This window comes from Salvelinus sp. IW2-2015, linkage group LG18 (genome assembly GCF_002910315.2).
Source record: "Salvelinus sp. IW2-2015 linkage group LG18, ASM291031v2, whole genome shotgun sequence".
NCBI lineage: Eukaryota > Metazoa > Chordata > Actinopteri > Salmoniformes > Salmonidae > Salvelinus > Salvelinus sp. IW2-2015.
The window spans coordinates 41,171,409-41,195,615 of NC_036858.1; the positions used below are offsets into that span (position 1 = coordinate 41,171,409).

General features: G+C 44.2%; 2 protein-coding genes across 5 annotated transcripts in view; one reads left to right on the forward strand and one right to left on the reverse strand.

Moving 5' to 3' along the window:
* The window catches only part of LOC111978115 (zinc finger protein Pegasus), a 25,208-nt gene extending 11,617 nt beyond the window's left edge, over nt 1-13,591 (forward strand). The window contains exons 1-5 of one of the 3 annotated variants that reach the window (XM_070448505.1): nt 27-298; nt 6,207-7,753; nt 7,918-8,086; nt 11,061-11,234; nt 11,439-13,591. In XM_070448505.1, coding sequence (XP_070304606.1) covers nt 7,954-8,086; nt 11,061-11,234; nt 11,439-12,409 — 1,278 coding nt within the window. In that variant the 5' untranslated portion in view covers nt 27-298; nt 6,207-7,753; nt 7,918-7,953 and the 3' untranslated portion in view covers nt 12,410-13,591. Of the gene's footprint in view, nt 1-26; nt 299-4,638; nt 7,754-7,917; nt 8,087-11,060; nt 11,235-11,438 lie in introns of those variants that run through there. The other 2 variants (XM_070448504.1, XM_024007940.2) reach the window with 2 other exon arrangements.
* A 124-nt stretch (nt 13,592-13,715) lies between these two features.
* cuzd1.2 (CUB and zona pellucida-like domains 1, tandem duplicate 2) lies at nt 13,716-22,297 on the reverse strand. 2 transcript variants are annotated; one of them, XM_024006969.2, is made up of 19 exons: nt 22,200-22,297; nt 21,986-22,012; nt 21,679-21,705; nt 21,286-21,442; nt 20,851-21,047; nt 18,957-19,055; nt 18,795-18,854; nt 18,133-18,231; nt 17,442-17,543; nt 17,106-17,204; nt 16,972-17,013; nt 16,707-16,802; nt 16,323-16,355; nt 15,934-16,084; nt 15,472-15,689; nt 15,180-15,355; nt 14,609-15,000; nt 14,198-14,442; nt 13,716-13,946 (listed from the first exon to the last, which is right to left on the reverse strand). In XM_024006969.2, exons 1-19 carry the CDS (start codon nt 22,258-22,260, stop codon nt 13,882-13,884), a joined length of 2,346 nt encoding a protein of 781 aa, XP_023862737.2. In that variant the 5' UTR covers nt 22,261-22,297; the 3' UTR covers nt 13,716-13,881. The 2 variants fall into 2 exon arrangements, with proteins under 2 accessions (XP_023862737.2, XP_023862736.2); XM_024006968.2 differs by having other exon boundaries at nt 15,934-16,090.
* Nucleotides 22,298-24,207: the final 1,910 nt, after the last annotated feature.

The window sequence follows — 24,207 nt, forward strand, 5'->3', positions numbered from 1 at the left end:
ACCACACAACTGCTGACATCGACCACACAACTGCTGACCTCATCTACTGACACACAGAACCACACAGCTTCTGACCACAATCACAAAGCTGCTTACCACAACTACTGACAACAACCACACAACTACTGACCACAACAACTGACCACGACCACACAACTTCTGACCACATATAGTGAACACAACCACATAACTATGGATGACAACCACACAACTTCTGACCACAACCACACAACTCCTGACCACAACTACTGACCACTCATCTAGTGACCACAACCCACACAACGCTGACCACATCTAGGTGACCCACAACCACACAAACTACTGACCACAACCACACAACTACTAACAGAACCACACAACTCTAGACCCACTAGACACACAAACTCTACCAACTAGTGAACCAAACCACACATCTTCTGACGCACACCAACTCTGACCACAACTACTACACTACACTACGTTGACCACAACTACCGCAACCACACAACTCGCTGACCACATCTAGTACCACAACCACACACCTACTGCGATCACTAACTGCTGACCACAACCACACAACTACTGACTATCACAGTGCCCACAACCACACAGCTTCTGACCACAGCCACACATCTTCTGACCACAACCCACAACTACGACCACTCATCTATGACCACAACTTACCGCAACCACACAACTGCGACCACATCTAGTACCACAACCACACAGCTACTGATCACTCAACTGCTGACCACAAACTGCTGACCACATCAGTGCCCACAACCACACAGCTTCCCAAACACACACTTCTGACCAACAACCACACAGCTTCTGACCACAACCACACAGCTTACTGCCCACAACTGCTTTAAACCCCCACCGACATGCGACACACAACTGCTGACACGACCACACAACTGACTGACATCGCACTAACACAACTGCTACATACAACCACACAACTACTGACCACATCTAGTGACCACAACCACACAAACTTCTGACACAATCACAAAGCTGCTTACACAACTACTGACAACAACCACACAACTACTGACCACACAACTGACCATTGACCACACAACTGCTGACCACATCTAGTGACACACCACACACCTACTGACACTCAACTGCTGACCACAACCACACAACTACTGACCACATCTAGTCCACCAACCACACAGCTTTGACCACACGCCTACCACAACCACACAGCTTCTGAGCACAACCACACACTTCTGACCAACCACTACAACAACCACACAACTACTGACACAGCCACACAACTACTGACCACATTATGACCACAACCACACAACTTTTTACCGCCAACCACACTACTGCTGATTCATCTATGATCACAACCACACACCTACTGATCACTCAACTGCTGACCACAACCACACAACTACTGACTACATCTAGTGCCCACAAACCACACACTTCTACCACAGCCACACATCTTCTGACCACAACACACAACTACTGACCACATCTAGTGACCACAACCACACACCTACTGATCACTCAACTGCTGACCACAACTGCTGACCACATCTAGTGCCCACAACCACACATACTAGTGCCCACAACCACACAGCTTCGACCACAACACACAGCTTCTGAACCACACACACAGCTTCTGACCACAACTGCTGACATGCGACCGACACACAACTGCTGACATCAACCACACAACTACTGACCCTCATCTACTGACACACAGAACCACACAACTTCTGACCACATCTAGTGACCACAACCACACAACTTCTGACCACAATCAAAAGCTGCTTACCACAACTACTGACAACAACCACACAACTACTGACCACAACAACTGACCATGACCACACCAACTGCTGACCACATCTAGTGACCACAACCACACACTACTGATCACTCAACTGCTGACCACAACCACACAACTACTGACCACATCTAGTGCCACAACCCACAGCCTGACACAAACCACACACAGCTTCTAGCACAACCACACAGCTCTGAGCACAACCACACAGCTTCTGACCACAATCCACCACAACTACTGACCACAGCCACACAACCTCTGACCACATAGTAGTGACCACAACACACAACTTTTTACCGCAACCACACTACTGCTGATGTCTATCTAGTGATCACAACCACACAACTACTGATCACTCAACTGCTGACCACAACCACACAACTACTGAACTACATCTAGCCACAACCACACAGCTTCGACACAGCCACACATCTCTGACACAACCACACAACTACTACCACATCTAGTGACCACAACCACACACCTACTGACCACTCAACTGCTGACCACAACTGCTGACACACTAGTGCCCACAACCACACATCTATGCCCACAACCACAGCTTCTGACCACAACACACAGCTTCTGACCACAACCACACGAGCTTCTGACCACAACTGCTGACACAACTCTGACATCGACCACACAACTGCTACATCAACCACACAACTACTGACCTCATCTACTACACACAGAACCCACACAACTCTGACCACATCTAGTGACCACAACCAACAACTTCTGACCACCAAATCACAAAGCTGCTTACCACAACTACGACAACAACCACACAACTACTGACCACAACAACTGACCATGACCAACACAACTGCTGACCACATCTAGTGACCACAACCACACACTACTATCACTCAACTGCTGACCACAACACACAACTACTGACCACATCTAGTCCCACAACCACACAGCTTCTGACCACAACCACACAAGCTTCTGAGCACAACACACAGCTTCTGAGCACAACCACCACAGCTTCTGACCACAACTACTGACCACAGCCACACAACCTCTGACCACATGTAGTGACCACAACCACACAACTTTTGACCGCAACCACACTACTGCTGATGTCATCTAGTGATCACAGCCACACAACTACTGATCACTCAATGCTGACCCACAACCACACAACTACTGACATCAACTTCTGAGCACAACCGCACAACTTCTGAGCACAACCACACAACTTCTTGACCACATCTAGTGACCACAACACACAACTACTGACCACAACCACACATCTTCTGACCAACAACCACACAACTACTGAACCACCATCTAGTGACCACAACTTACCTGCACACACACAACTTCTACCCAACATCTAAGTGACCACAACCACACGACCTACTAACACTCAACTGCTGACCACAACCACACAACTACTGACACATCTAGTGCCCACAACCACACAACTCTGACCACAACCACACACTTTCATGACCACCAACCCACCACAACTACTGACCACTCATCTAGTGACCACAATACCGCAACACACAACTGCTACACATCTCCAACTACTGACCACAACCACACCCTACTGATCACTTCAACTCTGACCACAACTGCTACACCACATGACTATGCGCCACAACCACACAGCTTCTGACCACATACCACCACGAGCTTCTGACCACAACCACACAGCTTCTGACCCACAACCACACACTTCTGCAACCACACACTTCTGACAAACTGCTACACACCACACAGACTGACTGACATCAACCACACTAACCACATCAACCACTACCACACTACTGACCACAATCTAGTGACCACAACCACACAACTTCTGACCACCAACACAAAGCTGCTACCACAACTACTGACAAACAACCACACCAACTACTGACCCACAACAACTGACCTTGACCCACACAACTGCTAGCCACATCTAGTACCACAACCACACACCTACTGATACTAAACGTGCTGACCACAAACCACACAAACTACTGACCACAAATCTAAGTCCCCACAACCACAACAGACTTCTGACCACAACCACAACAGCTTCTGAAGCACAACCACACAGCTTCTGACCACAACCACTGGACAACAACCACACGAACTACTGACCACAGCCACACAACTACTGACCACATTAGTTACGCACAACCACACAACTTTTTACCGCAACCACAACTACTCTGATGTCATCTAGAGTATCACACCCAACACCTACTAGATCACCAAACTGCTGACCACAACACACACAACTACTGACTACCATCTATGCCACAAACCACAAACAGCTTCTGAACCACAGCGCACCACATCTTCTGACCACAACCACACAGACGATCTGACCACTATCAGATGACCACAACCACACACTACTGATCACTCATACTGCTTGACCAAACTTGACCACATCTAGTGCCCACAACCACACATCTATGCCACAACCACGACAGCTTCTGACAACCACACAGCTCGACACAGCTACCACAAGCTCTACCACATCTGCTGACACAAGACCACTGCTGACATCGACCCACACAACTGCTACATCAACCACACAACTACTACCTCATCTACTGAACACACAGAACCACACCAACTTCTGACCACATCTATGAACCACAACCACACCAACTTCTGACCACAATCACAAAAGCTGCTTACCACAACTACTGGACAACAAACCCACAACAACTACTGACCACAACAAACCCATTACCACACAACTGCTGACCACATCATAGTGACCACAACCACACACCTACTATCACTCAACTGCTGACCACAACCACACAACTACTGACCACATCTAGTGCCCAACAACCACACACTTCTGACCACAACCAACACAGCTTCTGAGCACAACCACACAGGCTTCTGAGCACAACCACACAGCTTCTGACCACAACCACACAACTACTGACCACAGCCACACAACCTCTGACCACATGTAGTGACCACAACCACAACTTTTTACCGCAACCACACTACTGCTATGTCATCTAGTGATCACAACCACACACCTACTGATCACTCAACTGCTACCACAACCACACAACTACTGACTACATCTAGTGCCCACAACCACACAGCTTCTGACCACAGCCACACATCTTCTGACCACAACCACACAACTACTGACCACATCTAGTGACCACAACCACACACCTACTGATCACTCAACTGCTGACCACAACTGCTGACCACATCTAGTGCCCACAACCACACATCTAGTGCCACAACCACACAGCTTCTGACCACAACCACACAGCTTCTGACCACAACCACACAGCTTCTGACCACAACTGCTGACACAACTGCTGACATCGACCACACAACTGCTGACATCAACCACACAACTACTGACCTCATCTACTGACACACAGAACCACACCAACTTCTGACCACATCTAGTGACCACAACCACACAACTTCTGACCACAATCACAAAGCTGCTTACCACAACTACTGACAACAACCACACCAACTACTGACCCACAACACTGACCATGACCACACAACTGCTGACCACATCTAGTGACCACAACCACACACCTACTGATCACTCAACTGCTGACCACAACCACACAACTACTGACCACATCTAGTGCCCACAACCACACAGCTTCTGACCACAACCACACAGCTTCTGAGCACAACCACACAGCTTCTGAGCACAACCACACAGCTTCTGACCACAACTACTGACCACAGCCACACAAACCTCTGACCACATGTAGACCACAACCACACAAACTTTTTACCGCAACCACACTACTGCTGATGTCATCTAGTGATCACAGCCACACAACTACTGATCACTCAACTGCTGACCACAACCACACAACTACTGACATCAACTTCTGAGCACAACCGCACAACTTCTGAGCACAACCACACAACTTCTGACCACATCTAGTGACCACAACCACACACCTACTGACCACAACCACACATATTCTGACCACAACCACACAACCTCTGACCACATCTACTGCCCACAACCACAGAGCTTCTGACCACAACCACAGAGCTTCTGACCACAACCACAGAGCTTCTGACCACAACCACAGAGCTTCTGACCACATCTAGTGACCACAACCACACAACTACTGACCACAACCACACATATTCTGACCACAACCACACAAACTACTGACCACTCATCTAGTGACCACAACTTACCGCAACCACACAACTGCTAACCACATCTAGTGACCACAACCACACACCTACTGATCACTCAACTGCTGACCACAACCACACAACTACTGACTACATCTAGTGCCCACAACCACACAACTGCTGACCACAAACCACAGAGCTTCTGACCACAACCACAGAGCTTCTGACCACAACCACAGAGCTTCTGACCACAACCACAGAGCTTTCTGACCACAACCACAGAGCTTCTGACCACATCTAGTGACCACAACCACACAACTACTGACCACAACCACACAACTTCTGACCACATCTAGTGACCACAACCACCCAACTACTGACCACAACCACACAGCAACTGACCACAACCACACAGCAACTGACCACAATCACAAAGCTGCTTACCACAGCTACTGACAAACAACTACTGACCACAACCACACAACTTCTGACCACATCTAGTGACCCAAACCACACAACTACTGACCATATCCACACAACTTTTGACCACAACTACTGACCACTACTACTGACTATCAATGGGAATTTAAAAGGATTTCACTATTAAAATAATATAATTGAAATTCAACTTTTTAAACTTATTTCACTACCACAAAAATACGAAAGAGCTTTAGCAAGCCCCACAACTTTTAAAGTTACAATCTAGTTGTATACAGATCTCTGGTGTAATGGGAAGGTTCACACAGCATAGAAGAGCAAAAGAGATGAGACCAATAATACAACATGAAAACAAGCAGACRTAAATGCTCAAAACAACGAAAAATAACAAAATCTAAATTCTTGCGATTACAGACATTTGGAATATTGCGCAAAATCATACATTCTAATTCATTATATATCGCCCAACCATACTTCAGGGGGAAGCTGGTTCCACCATTGGGGAGCCAGGACAGAGAAGAGCTTGAACTGGGATGAGCGGGAGCTGCMCTCCAGGGAGGGCCAAGAGACTAGAAGTGGTAGAACGGAGTGCTCGGGTTGTGGTGTAGGGTTTGAGCATAGCCTGAAGGTAGGGAGGGGCAGTTCCTCTTGCTGCTCCTTAGGCAAGCACCATGGCCTTGTAGTGGRTGCGAGCTTCGACTGGAAGCCAGTGGAGTGTGYGGAGGAGTGGGGTGACATGAGAGAACATGTGAAGCTTGAAAACCAGGCAAGCTGCAACATTCTGGAAAAGTTGCAGGGGTTTGATGGCATAAGCGGGGAGCCCAGCCAAACGCGAGTTGCAATAGTCCAGACGGGAGATGACAAGTGCTTGGATTAGGACCTGCACAGCTTCCTGTGTGAGGTAGGGCCGTACTCTACAGATGTTGTACAGCATGAACCTGCAGGAGCGAGTCACTAATTTGATTTGCAGAGAACGACACAGTGTTGTCCAGGGTCACGCCAAGGTTCTTTGCACTCTGGGAGGGCGGCACTGTGGAGTTGTCAAATGTGATGGMGAGGTCTTTGAGCAGGCATGCCTTCCCCGGAGGAAGAGCAACTCCATCTTGTTGAGCTTGAGGTGGTGGACCAAAGAGCCGTCGTCAGGAAATTAATTTATCAAGGTGTCAAGCTCTTTGAGGAACTCACCAAGGGCACCTGGTGGGYGATAGATGACAAGCTTGAGTGGACAAGTGACAGTAACCGCATTGAATTMAAATGAGGAAATGGACAGGTGAGGGAAAGGAGAGAGAATCTCCAGTTAGGAGAAATGAGTAGCCTTGTGCCACCACTCCAACGACCAGATGCTCTTGGACTATGAGAGAGAACTAGTCAGATGAAGAGAGAGCAACTGGAGTARCAGTGTTCTCTAAGGTGATCCATGTCTTGTCAAAAAGTTTAGGACCTGAAGGGCAGCATAGGCAGAAATTAACTCTGCGTTCCAAAATCACAAGTTATGTCAATGTGTTGTCATGTTGTTTTTCGCCTATCTGTCTGCCKATTGACACTGTCATCATCATGTGCTGTTATGGATACAGTTGATTTATTGCACCTGAAAGCGTCTCTACCTTCCAATGGGCGAGGAAAAGCCAGAGACGTTGGACTTTGTCAAAGACTTCCAAGAGTATCTCAGCCAGCAGACTCAACATGTGAACATGATCTCGGGCTCCGTCAGTGGAGTCAAAGAGATGGACGACTTACCAGCAGGTAAGCCTAGCCCAGTTTAGACCTGAGGGAAACTCAGGTCTAGTTTTAACGTTTACCCACCTTGCAAGTTATTTGCCGACCGTTCCTGTTTGCTACACTTTTCCCACTTCCTAAACTATATCCGTAATTGGTAGACTGTTCTGATTAGGAGATCGTCGTTTGCATTGCAGAGCGGTGTCCAGGAAATAATTTAAATCCAATTGTTAGATGCTACTACCCCCTCCAAATCAAAACCAAACATGGATTCCATGTTGTGTTCTCACTTGTCTGTCTTTCACTCCTGTTTGTTTAGCTAATCCGCCTTGCAATATGGGCACAATGCTGCCCTAGACGTAGCTTGAAGACCCCATGTTGAATTGTACGTTGGGCAGAAATTTGCGTTTGCATCAGGAAAGTTTCCTTTCACGACCTCTACAAGCCAGAATGTTGAAATGAAATAATTTTTCAACTTACTTTACCAGTTGTCCATGTGGTTGGTCCTTTTTGCAGGTAGGAATGTGAGACAATATATCCACAGGAATGTATAATTGAACTTTTCAAAGTGCTGGTAGTGCATTGAGATTTCTATCACCTGAAGCATGCGCGCAAGACAAAAATACATGTACGAGGTGCATGCCAACTTGGCGAGCTTGTGCGCGTGTTTRCGTGGTTCTGCGTGTGCTTCAGGTGATGAAAATCTGAAAGAACTGCCAGCGCTTTGAAAAACGTATTTAATTATACTTTCCTGTTGATATATTGTCTCACATCCCTACCTGCAAAAGAACCAACTGCACAAACAACCGGTAAAGTAAGTTCAAATATACTTTTTTTTWACATTCTGGTTTGTAGAGCTTGTGAGAGGAAATGTATGGCGTTAATCTCAGACTGTGAACCAGAGGTATCACAGTCTGATTGTCTGGCAACCCCAGACCGGAAGCAGAGGAAATGTGTGTGCAAAGTGAGAACAAAATAACATTTCCATATTTAATAGTTTATTGTTCACTGCTTGGCGACGCAAATGGTGCACTCCAATCAGTAGCTTCGGATGCTGGACACATGCTGTTAAGCAGGTACAGCCATTTGACTATGAGTTCTCTCGAACGCAGTCGCTATGGAATGCCCTTAGACCTCATCTCAATTAAATAATGAATCAGAGGTCTAATATTGGGCTACAGGTAGGCCTTACTATGGCATCAACACAGACCACCATTTGACTGTCAACTGACTATTGCCCTTGTCCTCTGAGTAAACTATCTGATTCAAACAGTTTTATCCAGACTGTTTCATGCATGATTCTGTTATCATTCTAAAATCCATTAATGCGAGTGKAGTGTAATTATTTTTCTAATCTTCAATTTAAGCCTACTAGAAAGTGTGTGCCCTCAGGCCTGGAGGGAAGCAAAAGTTATTCCCCTACCTAAGAATAGTAAAGCCCCCTTTACTGGCTCAAATAGTCAACCAATCAGCCTGTTACCAAACCTTAGTAAACTTTTGGAAAAATGTGTGTTTTGACAAACAAATTGACAACAGATTTTCAGCACGCTTATAGGGAAGGACATTCAACATGCACAGCACTTACACATGACTGATTGGCTGAGAGAAATTGATGATAAAAAGATTGGGGGAGCTGTTTTGTTAGACTTCGATAATGTCAAAAGCCACATTGATCAAAGTCTGCTGCTGGCAAAACGTATGTGTTTTGGCTGCTATATTGTGGATAAAGAGTTACCTGTCTAACAGAACAAAGAGGGTGTTCTTTTAATGGAAGCCTCCAACAAAATCCAGGTAGAATCCGGAATTCCCCAGGGCAGCTGTCTAGGCCCCTTACTCTTTTCAATCTTTACTAACGACATGCTACTGGCTTTGAGTAAAGCCAGTGTGTCTATGTATAGTGTTGAGTCATCCGCATACATGTCAGCTACTACAGCGACTGAATGACTGCRACAGTTAACATATAGCTACAGTTAATTTCAGAATGGGTGGCAAGGAATAAGTTAGTCCTAAATAAAAGCATTGTATTTGGGACAAATCATTCACTAAACCCTAAACCTCAACTAAATCGTGTAATGAATAATGTGGAAATTGAGCAAGTTGAGGTGACTAAACTGCTTAGAGTAACCCTGGATTGTAAACTGTCATCAAAACGTATTGATACAACAATAGCTAGGATGGGGAGAAGTCTGTCCATAATAAAGTGCTGCTCTGCATTCTTAACAGCACTATCAACAAGGCAGGTCCTACAGCCCCTAGTTTTGTCGCACCTGGACTACTGTTCTGTCGTGTGGTCAGGTGCCACAAAGAGAGACTTAGGAAAATTGCAATTGTTTCAGAACAGGGCAGCACGGCTGGCCCTTGATGTATACAGAGAGGTAACATTAATAATATGCATGTCAATCTCTCCTGGCTAAAAGTGGAGGAGAGATTGACTTCGTCACTAATTATATTTGTGAGAGGTATTGACATGTTGAATGCACCGAGCTGTCTGTTTGAACTACTGGCACACAGCTCGGGCACCCATGCATACCCCACAAGACATGCCACCAGAGGTCTCTTCACAGTCCCCAAGTCCAGAACAGACTTTGGGAGGCGCAGAGTACTACATAGAGCCATGACTACATGGAACTCTATTCCACATCAAGTAACTCATGCAAGCAGTAAAATGTGATGTAAAAAACAGATAAAAATACACCTTCTGGAACAGCAAGGACTGTGAAGTAACACAAACATAGGCACAGACACATGCATACTAACACACAATAACATACGCACAATACACACACATACATATGGATTTTGTGTTGTAGAGTAGGGGCCTGAGGGCACACACTTAATATGTTGTGAATGTATTGTAATGTTTTAATAAATATATACCTGCCTTAATTTTGCTGGACCCAAGGAAGAGCTGCCTTGGCAGCAGCAAATGGGGATCCATAATAAATACAAATATAGATATTTCTCTTGAACCTGTGTTGTGATTATTCCTGTACCTGTGCAGACTGCAGTCAGAATGGATTAGACCACCCCTCAGCGGATATGTCCCTTGATGACGGCTCAGGGATGCTGGTGGATGGCTTCGAGAGAACATATGATGGCAAACTCAAGTGCCGTTACTGTAACTATGCTACCAGAGGCACAGCACGACTCATTGAACATATCCGCATTCACACAGGTGAGCTTGAATAGGACAGATAACACCATGCAGATGCTACCAGATGTAGGGCTAAATCACTCGCTGAGCATTTTCTCTTATACAAAGCTTTCACCCTTTTATTTTCATTAGGCCTAGTTAGAGTTATCAGACAAAAAGCAAAAAACATGACATTTAAAATGTCCTCCTAAGACTTTATTCTTCCTCTTTCCTCTGATCAAACAGGAGARAAACCCCACAGATGCCACCTGTGTCCTTTTGCCTCTGCKTATGAGCGCCACCTAGAGGCCCACATGCGCTCCCACACAGGAGAAAAGCCTTACAAGTGTGAGCTGTGCTCCTTCCGCTGCAGCGACCGCAGCAACCTTTCACACCACCGCCGCCGCCGCCACAAGCTCTTACCCATGAAAGGTGCTCGCTCTTCTCTCTCCCACAAGAAGATGCTGAGCGTCCTGCAGAAGAAGAGCAGCCTGGGCTATGGTCGCCGGCTCCTCATCAACTTCAGCCCCCCCTCCATGGTGATGCACAAGGCTGAGCACCTGGACGACTACTCCCACGAACTGCCCCACCTGCGCCAGGAGACCTACGACGACCAGGGTGCTGGTGGAGATGGAAGCTCCAGGGACAATCACCACCATCATCACCACAACCTGGTCATGGAAAACCCCCTCAACCAGCTCTCCACCCTGGCCGGTCAACTGGCCAACCTGCCCTCTGAAGCTGAGGACCAGACCCAACAGCCTCCCGTATCTCCAGGTGCAGAGTCCTGTGTGGACGAGAAGCCCTTCGTCATCCAGCAGCCTCTCCCAGCCACYGCTTCTGCTGCTGTGTCAGCCAGTACTGCCCATGCTGCCTCCTCCTCCCCCATCACCCCAGAGCCCAGGCCCCCACCACAYAGCAACTGCAGCCCCGGGGCAGGTCCCTGCAGCGAGCACAGCGGGCGCACCAGTACCCCCAGCATCACCAACAGCCAGCCCAGCACACCAGTCCCAGGCCTTCCCTCGCTGCATCAAGACCCCCAGATGCTGCACCACTGCCAGCACTGTGACATCTACTTCCCTGACAACATCCTGTACACCATCCACATGGGCTGCCACGGCTATGAGAACCCCTTCCAGTGCAACATCTGTGGCCACAAGTGCAGGAGCAAGTACGACTTTGCCTGTCATTTTGCCAGGGGGCAGCATAAGCAGTGACTTGTCGCCGGGTCAGTGACAAAGGACTGGAGATGATTGAAGGTGTTTTTATTTAATTCCATAATGGTGATTTTTATTTATTACTGTTGATCTTTCTGAAATTGGACATGATGTAGCCGTTGCAAATTCTGTATAGTGAATTTGATTTTACAGGAAAGAGAATAACATTTGACAGTGCCCATGTGTATGTAATGTTTAGGGATGGAGTGGTTTAGAGGTACAACTCACTTGACCGGTTTGATCGTTAAACATTCCTTATGTGGGTTTTTAACATGAACACTGTTTTCAGCCTTACAAACATACTGTAGTTCTAGATGATGCTAACATTTTATGAGTGCTCTTTTATTGGCTTTAACCGTAACCCACYAAACCATTTCAGAGTGCAAAGACGGCACCATCATGCCTCCAACAGTGCCTACCATATTCACAATCACTTAACCTGTACATTTGACGTCTTTCTTTTTTTCTGTTCGTTTTCTGTAGATGAGGGTGTTATGTTGTCGTTTGATGGATTTGTAAACAGTGCCCTTCCTTAACCATCAGCTATTGGGTGTTGTGGAAAATAAAGCRGAACCTTCTACATCATGTTATATTCTGACATTTAAATGGAATACTTCATTGTGAGATCCAATACCTCTACTGTCAAAGCATTATCACCATATCTTTTGTCAATCCTGTTCGGTCCAGAATTGCCAAGTAGCACCAGAGATGCCATGTTTTAGCATACATGCCATGCCTTTCTTCTGTCCTTCTATAATCAAGGCATTGCATATTAGGGATCTGTGCTTTCTTAGATATTTATTGAGTATTGTAATCTACATTTCCCAGTCAGTTAGGTGTTGTCAATGAAGTTGAAATTATACTGAAGTGAAGATTACTGCCTTAGCAGGGTTGTTTTGTATTGGATACTGTTGTCTGTTGCATAGCAACATTTGTGGAGAACATAGTTACTGTTTCTAGGACTAATTGCATGTCACCATGCTTACAGGCGTCCAATGATTGAGGGGTAACGTAAAGGGGGGGAAAAAACTTGTAAGGGAGTTTGTTTAATGTGTTGTATCTTGATAGAGCAGGTGAATGTTGAAGCGTTTTGGCGATCATTATGTCACCTTGGATGACAAATTGTTTTATGTGAGAGTAATATTAACACATTTCTAAGTAAAGTGTTTTCTAACATATCTATTCTTTGTCTCAACTGTCCTTTTTCTTGGTATTTATGAATTGACATTCAGTCAGAATGCAAAAKTTCACACATTTGATCTATTTCAATGCTAGCACATGGAATAAGATGTTCAGACACCAATAATTGTCTGGTGAGAATGCTTTTAATCATTTAGCCAAAGTAGGAAAGAGAAACAAGATTATAATGTACAGTAGCAGTGAATATTGGCTACTTCATTGCCTCAGGTGAAATGAATCAGAATTATAGTATTAATGATTAGAGTAGTTAGTTGAGGCTGGTCAGCTTAGTCTTAAGGTTCCACCTTAGCCTGGATCTCCTCCTTCTCAGCCACTTTCTCATCTGGCTTCTCCAGATCTGGGGAGGGGAAAGAAAGACCTGTTTATGCATACATTTGTGTCTGCGCAGTCTAAACCAGAGTGATAATATACACACCGGAACGTATTCAGAACAGTATATCAGAGTGCTCCACTGCTCCTAATTGTTTGTTTTCAACAGCCCAATGCAAACATTAGCAGCAAATTAGCCCATACAAATTTGTGAACAGGTTAGGGTGTCCCACATCTGTCTAGAGAAATCATAACATCATAGCCCTACTAAGAGTTGACCTTTGAGCTGGATGGGGCCCAGGATCAGGGTGTGGCTCTCCTGGGAGGATCCCAGGTCCCTGGCCTTGCGGGTGCGGCAGCCTCGGCGGCAGCGGGAGTTRTARTCAGAAGCTTGGCAGATGGTGACTTTACACTGCAGGTACACTGACTCATGGGCTCGCAGGAACTTGAAAGCCTGGAAGGTGAAGCGGGCGTAGCTACTGGTACCAGAGGTGTAGGAGTAGTAGGTGGGGTCCCTCCTACATCTGTGGGTGCATCAGAAACAAATGTTGTTTTTTAAATCAAGAGCCTATGAGTGTCCTTGAAGAATAAGCACTCCTTAAAAAAGGTATAAACACAGATTTTCCTTCTCAGCAATATATCTTGGCCCTACAATCTCTGCAGGTCAGATCAGCAGTGCCTGTTTCTTACCCRTTGCGCACCAGGTCGTATGATCTAGTTTGGAAGTCATGAGGCGAGGGAGAGGCCACACAGGTGTCCAGGAACAGATGTAGACTGCTGTCTGACCTCCTCAGGCGGACTTGGACGTACATGTTCTGGTTGAGGGTAATCTTGTATGGAGTCTGGGTTATCTCACTGTAGAAGTTGCTGTTTGTAAAGAAGGCCATGGTGCTGTTGAATCTGCCTGTGCCTGTTATGGTACCGTTACCCTCATCGTTGGTCTCGTACATAACCTGGACCATGGTGTCCTGCTCCATGCGACACTCCACGTGCAGCAGAAAATGAGACTGCCGCGTAATCTCGCCTGAGTCGGTCCGGTAGGCACGGACGGCGTTGATGTACTCGACTCTCCCATTCTCAAACTGTTTAGAGCGTGAGATAAAAAGTTATTGGACAAGAAACAGAAAATTATTGGATAATGTGAATGATAGTTGATGTGACTATATCCAGTGTTTGCAGCACACTAGCTAGATCTCTATGTAGCTTTTTATATACCATTACGTAATCTGGTAATCACTTTGCGTTTGGTGAATTCATTTACCATTCGCTGGGTCCCACAGGTGTTGATTGGGAAGCTGAACACCACCTGGTAGCTGTTGACCTGAGGTCTACAATGCTGGTCGTTCAGGTACAGATTGTTACCATCGTAGCCCATTGAGATCAGGTAGGATCTCTGGATCACTATGTTCATGTTGTCTGAGGAGCAGTCCACTTGACCTGAAACACCACAACAATAAATAAAACCAACCTGAGGCTCCTGAGCTATGATATCAATGTCAGAATACRTAAATGTTTAGTGTTGATTAACTGCACCAGATTATCAAGCAGACTACCTTGGTTTGATGCGAGGGAGCTGCTGAACATGGCCCTGAAGCCCCTGCTGACCACTGATTGGTCAGAGCGGAAGAGAACTGTCATGTAGTTAGAGGTGGAGTGGTAGGCAGCCAAAGAGGTGCTGTTGTTTAAGTCACAGATTGTGCCTAGCATTTGAGAGTGCACAGACGATCCATCGTACACAGAGATGTAATCACAAGAGCAGCAGTTCTCCAACCTGAACCAACAAAGAGAACCAACACTGAACCAACACTTATAGAATATGTCTAAATGTGAAGTCATAGTCAATACGGACGGTCCATTTYAAGATCTGTCTTCATGCACATTCAGAATGATAGAAATCCATCAGATAGTTGTTCAAAGGGAAGTGTCAAGGTGAAGCATTTTAAAATCTTTTACATTAAGATGCAACAAACCAGGGTAATCAAGGGAACCGTTTCTGAAGAGGAATCTTAACTCACTCCAGGTCAGTAAATGACATAAAGATCCTTTGGCCAGAGGGGGCCGATAGATGCCAGACACAGTAGGCGTTGTCATGGTAATATTCTGGATAGTATGGACTGGAGATGGACCCAGAGCCATGCAGGTTTCCTCCACAGGTGGGGTGAGTCCCTGAGACTTGGGAAGAGAAATTACACACAAAATCCATTTGGAATTCAAGAGTCAGACATCTTGTGACACCGAATGTGATTTCCTGTAGATAATCTACAGGAAATCACATTTGTCATCAAGAAAGGTTCAGTTAGTTACGTTTGTGCAACACATTGATGTCTACTTGTATTGGTCTGTCATTATACAGCTTATTAAATCAAATCCCTTTTTAAATGGATGATGTGGGAAATGTTAATACCTGTTGGTTCTGGTGGGGTGGTGGGGCAGTACGCTATGTGAAGGAAAAAATAAGAATTAACAATATCCAAACCAAACTGAGTAAATGCAACTGTGATTAAAGCTCATAAAGTCATTTAGGGAGTGTGACTGGTATTCATTGTTGAAGATTTTTTTTAAAGCTAAACTTCAACTGCATTTTAACTGAATGTATGACTCAATATTATTTTCAGATTAGCTGGGACATATTTTGCATAGGCCTACTTAGAGTGGAAGGGCAACCCAAGTCTTGGCAAYAGGGATTTGTATTTTTATCCAGAATTTCTCCACATTTTTGCCATCTTTACAGTGTGCTCTTTCACGGATAATACCTGGACCCATCTGATCTACTGTATTGGACACGTACTGTTGTAGTCATAGCAACAGTTGCCATAGTATTGACAGGAGCTGGAGCAGGAACACGTTCCGAGATTGAAACCACAGTTGTACCTACAGGAAGCCTCTGCAGGACAAAAAGCAATTTCCTTGCTCAGTTATTTACAATAACACCACTTGTGTGACCAAATCTTTAGAACATAAACAGCACAAAATTTTCTACACAGGTCACCAAACTAGATGATGCCGAAGCTGAGGGTTTTAACATTTGGGTTTAAGTTTTGGGAGAGAAATACCTGAGGTTGTACCAGGTTCGTATGTTGTGCTCTGGCAATAATCTGTGAGAATGAAAGATAGGGATGGACATTAGCATAGACAATGTGAGCCTTCCCAAGTACTAACAATCACAAAAAGCTCTTTAACATCATACCATTGTAGTCATGACAGCAATTGCCATAGTATCGACAGGATGAGGTGCAGGAGCAACCACCGGCATAAGAACCACAGCTGTATCTACAGGAACCCCAATCTATTGTATAGGACAGACCTCATTTGTGACCAATGTTCATGAACAGCATTTGATGATTGTTTTCTTATTATTAATGTTGTAAGATTTTTTTTTTATACACAGATCAGCCAACTAGATGAAGATAAATACCTGTGGCTGTGGACATAGGCCCTCCCCAAAAATATTTGGCCAAAATATGTTAATTTTGTTGAACTACACTAGTTGTAAAGTAAAATTCTAACACAGCTGAAGAAATACCTCCGGTTGTTGCAGGATCTGGGGTGAAGGAGTCTGTGGTGAAGGAGTCTGGGGTGATGGAGTCTGGGGTGATGGAGTCTGTGGTTGTGTCATAGCAGATSTCTATACAAAGTAGATCAAATGGCACAGAAGGGAACATTTTAACACACACACTGTTACAATATAATTTTTGGATTCTTTTCTGATTACCTGAGACTTATTTTAGAATTGAAGAGCAACACAAGTCTTGGTGGTAGATATTTGTGTTCTTGTCTTGACTTCATCCACATTTTGTAGTGTGCTCTTTCACAGACAATACCTGAACCCATCTGATCTATCTGGTCCTGTATGTCTCAGTTGGTATAGCATGGTGCTTGCATTGCTAGGGTTGTGGGTTTGCTTCCCAGGACCACCCATAAGTAAAATGTATGGACGCATGACTAAGTTGCTTTGGATAAAAATGTTTGCTAAAGTGCATATATTATTTGATTTATTAGGATCCCCATTAGCCGACGCCAATTGCGACAGCTAGTCTTACTGGTGACCAAGACATTACAGAAAAAAGAGTACAATTTACATATTTTTTTTTTTAAATGAACATGTAGTGTGTGTGTCTTTTTTGAAACCAGGTTTTCTGTTCACTTGCGCAATATAAGATGTAAAGGAGTTCCATGCACTCAATACAATATTATCTATTGTATTGGACACGTACCATTGTAGTCATGGCAACAGTTGCCATAGTATTGACAGGAGCTGGAGCAGGAACAGCTTCCAAGATTATAACCACAGTTGTACCTACAGGAAGGCTGAGCTGTAGGACAGAAAGCAATTTTCAAACGCACAGGAATAATAATCTGTTGTAATGAACAGACAGCACATTACTCAAAGTTACTGTAAATCCTGTTAACTTTTTATTTATACATGAACAGCAGATTTCATTATTCATGATTTCTTTGTTATCAGTCAATCCAATTTATTTATAAAGCCCTTCTTACATCAGCTGATGTCACAAAGTGCTGTACAGAAAACCAGCCTAAAACCCCAAACAGCAAGCAATGCAGGTGTAGCAGCACGGTGGCTAGGAAAAACTCCCTAGAAAGGCCATAACCTAAGAAGAAACCTAGAGAGGAACCAGGCTATGACAGGTGGCCAGTCCTTTTCTGGCTATGCTGGGTGGAGATTATAACAGAACTTGGCCAAGATGTTCAAATGTTCATAGATGACCAGCAGGGTCAAATAATAATAGATGTTATGTTACTTTATGTTACATCTTCATACTCTCCAAAAAGCTTTGAAATTGTACAAATAATTTTTGTGAATTTTTTTGAGCTACACTAGCTGTAAAGTAAAATTCGAACACAGCTGAAGAAATACCTCCGGTTGTTGGTCCTGCATCTGTGGTGCCAGGTTCTGTGGTTGTGCCATAGCAGATCTCTATACAAAGTAGATAAAATGGCACAGAAGGGAACATTTTAACGGAGGAGGAGCACACACTGTTACAATATTCTAAACTTGATCCTAACTCCCTGCTCTTACGTTGATAGTCCTGGCAACAGTTGCCCCTGTATTCACAGGAATATGAACAGGAGCAGTTGCCAACCTGATAGCCACAGTTGTGTCTACAAGAACCTCCATCTACAAGAAAAACAAACAGATGAATCATGGTTCACTGATCATAATTCAGCAATGATACCAAGCTAACAAGCTGCTAAAATGAACAGCACATTTGTATGCATGTATCATTATTCGTTTAGTTAATATGTTTCATAATGTTTGAGTACAGGGAGGAAAATAATACCTACAGTGCATTTGGAAAGTATTCAGACCCCTTAACTTTTTCCACATTTTGTTAAGTTACAGCCTTATTCTAAAATGTATTAAATTGTTAGTTTTTCCCTCATCAATCTACATACAAATACCCCATAATGACAAAGCAAAAACAGGTTTAGACATTTTTGCAAATGTATWAAAAATTWAACAGAAATTCCACATTTACCAAAGTGTTCAGACCCTTTACTTTGTTGAAGCACCATTGCCAGCGATTACAGCCTCGAGTCTTCTTGGGTATAACGCTTCAAGCTTGGCACACCTGTATTTGGGGAGTTTCTTCCATTCTTCTCTGCAGATCCTCTCTAGCTCTGKYAGGTTGGATGGGGAGTGTCAGTGCACAACTATTTTCAGGTCTCTCCAGAGATGTTCAGTCGGGTTCAAGTCCGGGCTCTGGCTGGACCACTCAAGGACATTCAGAGACTTGTCCCGAAGCCACTCCTGAGTTGGCTTGGCTGTGTGCTTAGGATCGTTGTCCTGTTGGAAGGTGAMCCTTCGGAGCAGGTTTTCATCAAGAATATCTCTGTACTTTTGTGCATTCATCTTTCCCTTGATCCTGACCAGCCTACTTGTCCCTGCCGCTGAAAAGCATCCAACAGCATGATGCTGCCACCACCATGCTATACCGTAGGGATGGTGCCAGGTTTCCTCCAGAAGTGATGCTTGGCATTAAGGCCAAAGAGTTCAATCTTGGTTTCATCAGACCAGAGAATCTTGTTTCCCATGGTCTGAGAGTCCTTTAGGTTCCTTTTGGAAAACTCCAAGCGGGCTGTCATGTGCCTTTTACTGATGAGTGGCTTSCATCTGGCMACTCTACCATAAAGGCCTGATTGGTGGAGTGCTGCAGAGATGGTTGTCCTTCTGGAAGGTTCTCCCATCTCCACAGAGGAACTCTGGTGCTCTGTCAGAATGACCATCGGAGTTCTTGGTCACCTCCCTGACCAAGGCCCTTCTCCCCCGATTGCTCAGTTTGGCCGGGCGGCCAGCTCTAGGAAGTGTCTTGGTGGTTCCAAACTTCTTACATTTAAGAATGATGGAGGCCACTGTTTTCTTGGGGACCTTCTATGCTGCAGACATTTTTTGGTACCCTTCCCCAGATCTGTGCCTCGACACAATCCTGTCTCGGAGCACTATGGACAATTCCTTCGACCTCATGGCTTGGTTTTTGCTCTGACATGCACTGTCAACTTTGGGACCTTATATAGTCAGGTGTGTGCCTTTCCAAATCATGTCCAATCAATTGAATTGACCACAAGTGGACTCCAATCAAGTTGTAGAAACATCACAAGGATGATCWTTGGAAACATGATGCGCCTGAGCTCAATTTCGAGTCTCAAAGCAAAGAGTCTGAATACTTATGCACTTAATGTATTTCTGTTTTTTATTATTAATACACTTGCAAGAATTTCTAAAAAACAGTTTCACTTTGTCATTATGGGGTATTGAGTGTAGATTGATGAGGAAAATTTTTTTGTTAATCATTTTCAGAATAAGTCTGTAACGTAACAAAATGTGGAAAAGGGAAGTGGTCTGAATGCTTTCAGAATGCACTGTATGCAGTTAATGTCTCTTTACATATATTTACTTCATCTCAATGCCTTACCTACGACACGATACTTTGCTTGAAACCCCTTGTACGTTGAGGAGCTGTCACTTGTGAATAGCACCGTTATTGAACTTCCGGTGGAGTAAAAGGTTGAGCTTTGTCCTCCACACAGCTTTCCCAGGAGTCGGTTGGAGGTGGAATAGCCATCGTACACGGAGATGGAATCATACCTACAGTTGAAGTCACCCTCAAGACTGTGGTCGAAGACAGGAAAGATGAATGAAGTACAATGACGGTGGCTGCCTAATATACGCTGGTAATGTAGCACTTATTACCTCTGGTGACTGATCTGACCTGAATAGTGTACTGGACTTGCTTTCACTTATCAAATCATTTTTAGATAGGTGATCATTTGAAAGACCAAATTACGGATTTTGAGGGTTTTCTAACATATCCAAGTTTAAGAATAAACATGAACCAAAACCTACTTACTTGACATAGGGGAATTCCAGCTGAACGATTTGGCTGCCCGGTGTGGTCTGAATGTTCCATGTACAGTAGGCATTGTTGGGGTAGTTGCTGGGGTAGTTTGGGCTGATGAATTGGCCCTTTGATGCAGTCAGGTAGCCACCACATGTGGCACTGGTGCCTGAACAAAACAACAAAAAAGTGACAACGTTAAGAATGAGAAGTAGAATASAGACTGAGTGGCAGTGCTGACTGACACAATAAAAACAATGTTGATTCATTGGAACGTTGATACAGTGAAGTATTTTAACGGACAAGAGGAATAAACAAACATGGGTTGGTAAATCAAAATTGTTGATAAACAGAGCAACATAAACACAGCTCAGAAATACTAGCAACATTCAGAGTTTGGAATACCTGATGGGTCATCTGTTCCCCAGGGTTCTGTAAACGCAAATGTCATGAGGTTACATGTAGTAATACTGTTACTACTGCACTGCACACCTAACATACATGCTAAGGTGCAGGAAGGTATCAGATTGGTGAAAATAATGAAACCTTTGCAAACTTATGATCGTTGCACAATACATCTGACATTTGTATTGACCCTGAAGAGTGCAGTCTTTCTTCTTCTCATTAAGTCATTTCTAGAAATTGGTACAAAACAAAAAGACAGGACTATATGTTATTTGGGGGAAGAAATCAGCTCATCAACAGAACTTACCTGCTGTGGTCCATGTGTACCACTGACCTGTAATGAGAAAGTAAGACTAATTGAATATGAACCTTTGCATAAGAGAGAAAGAGACACCAGAGGTGTTACGACAACCCTATAATCATACACAAATGGAAGCCATTGTTACGAACAAACAACACTTACAAAGAGAGATAGATACCAATAAAACATATATACAGTGCAGTATAAGTGAATACATTACCTTGAGCTCCATGTGAGACTATCACAGAGCAAAGAACAAGAAGAGTGGTAGCAATCTCCATGTTTCACCTTCCCCTTGACGATGACCCAGTCCCAAAACAGGACAGCTTATATACCTAAAGGCAGGCCTTTAAACGTCCTTATAGCGCCCATAAAATCCTGAATGCGAGAAATCACTTAATACTCAATGTGTGTGAGAAGTGACCCACCTGGGCTTGTGGTCATAAAGTAGCCAGTTCACATGGTGAACACATTAAAATGACTGTCCACAAACACAGCGAGTGTTAATTTGTGCTACAGAGGGGGAGTGAATTGTTTTATGGGGTTTGTTTAAGATACTGTATATAGCACATATGAAATAATTCATTTTTATGATAAGGTGACGCACCATTACTTAGAACAGGCTGATAGAGTCAGGATCATTCCCATGGACAAGCAGATTCTTCCTCAGTGTTGGGTTGTTGGTCTGTTTCACTATTACCCTTCCACCTGTTTACTGAACTACTACAGGCACGCAGTCATGAGCAGCATAGTAGTCTGAAAGGTACAGTATAAGAAATGGTTCTAAWCAAGACCTGAGCAAAGCAGGTAGTGATGATAAATGCTTTACTGYGTTTTCCTTAGTGGTGTGCAACTGTTAATATTAAAATACCAGATAAATAAGCATGCGTGATTTGGTAGGCTCAKAACATTCAAGAACTATTGGTGAGGGTTTAGCTGGGTCCATACATTTGTCAGGGCTCCCTCACCTTGTGTGTGCATCGAGGGTCTCCAGTATGCTGGTTTTAATCCCTAATATGCTMAAATGTCAGAAGTAGAGCATCTCTTTATTGGGCAGACCTCTCCCCATATTTACAACCATTGAATMAATATGTTTGACCATGACAGTTTACATTCTAAGGTAATACCAAGTAATTTAGTCTCCTCAACTTGCTCAACAGTCGCGCCATTCATTACCAGATTCTAGAATGAGGGGAATGATTTGTACCAAATACAATGCTCTTACTTTTAGAGATGTTCAGAACCAGTTTATTACTGGCCATCCATTCTAAAACTGACACATATAGGGTTGATTCATCAGCATATATACAGTGTAGACAGACAGGCCTTGTTAAATGSCAGTGGCAGGTCATTGGTAAAAATAGAAAAGAGTAGAGTGCTAAGAGAGCTTCCCTGCGTACCGTACAATCACACTTTACATGTTTAACATTAGAGAAGCTTCCAGTAAAGTAAACCCTCTGGGTTCTATTAGATAGATAGCTCTGAATCCATGATATGGCAGAGGTTGAAAAGCCATAACACACACGTTTTTTCAACAACAGGTTATGGTCAATAATATCAACGGCTGCACTCACAATCTTCTTATTATCAATTTATTTCAACCAATCATCAGTCATTGTCACGCCCTGACCTTAGTTATCTATGTTTTTTATTTTTATTTTGGTTAGGTCAGGGTGTGACTAGGGTGGGTATGCTAGTTTTGTATTGTCTAGGGTTTTTGTATTGTCTAGGGGTTTTGTAGGTCTGGGTATATATATGTCTATGGTGGCCTGATTATGGTTCCCAATCAGAGGCAGCTGTTTATCGTTGTCTCTGATTGGGGACCATATTTAGGTAGACATTTCCCTTGGGTATTTGTGGGTTCTTGTCTATGTGTAGTTGCCTGTTCAGCACTCATTTGTATAGCTTCACGGTTCATTTTGTTAGTTTTGTTCAGGGTTCATTCTTATTAATAAAGAAGAATGTATGCCTACACCTTGGTCTCCTCCTTTTGACGGCCGTGACAGTCATTTGTGTCAGTGCAGTATATGTTGAGAGCCCTTCTCTATAAGCATGCTGAAAATCTGTTGTTAATTTGTTTACAGAGAAATACCATTGTATCTGGTCAAACACCATTTTATCCCCTAAAGTTTGCTAAGAGTTGGGAGCAAGCTGATTGGTCAGCTGTTAGAACCAGTAAAGGGTACCTTACCATTCTTGGGTTGCGGAACAACTTTGGCTTCCCTCCA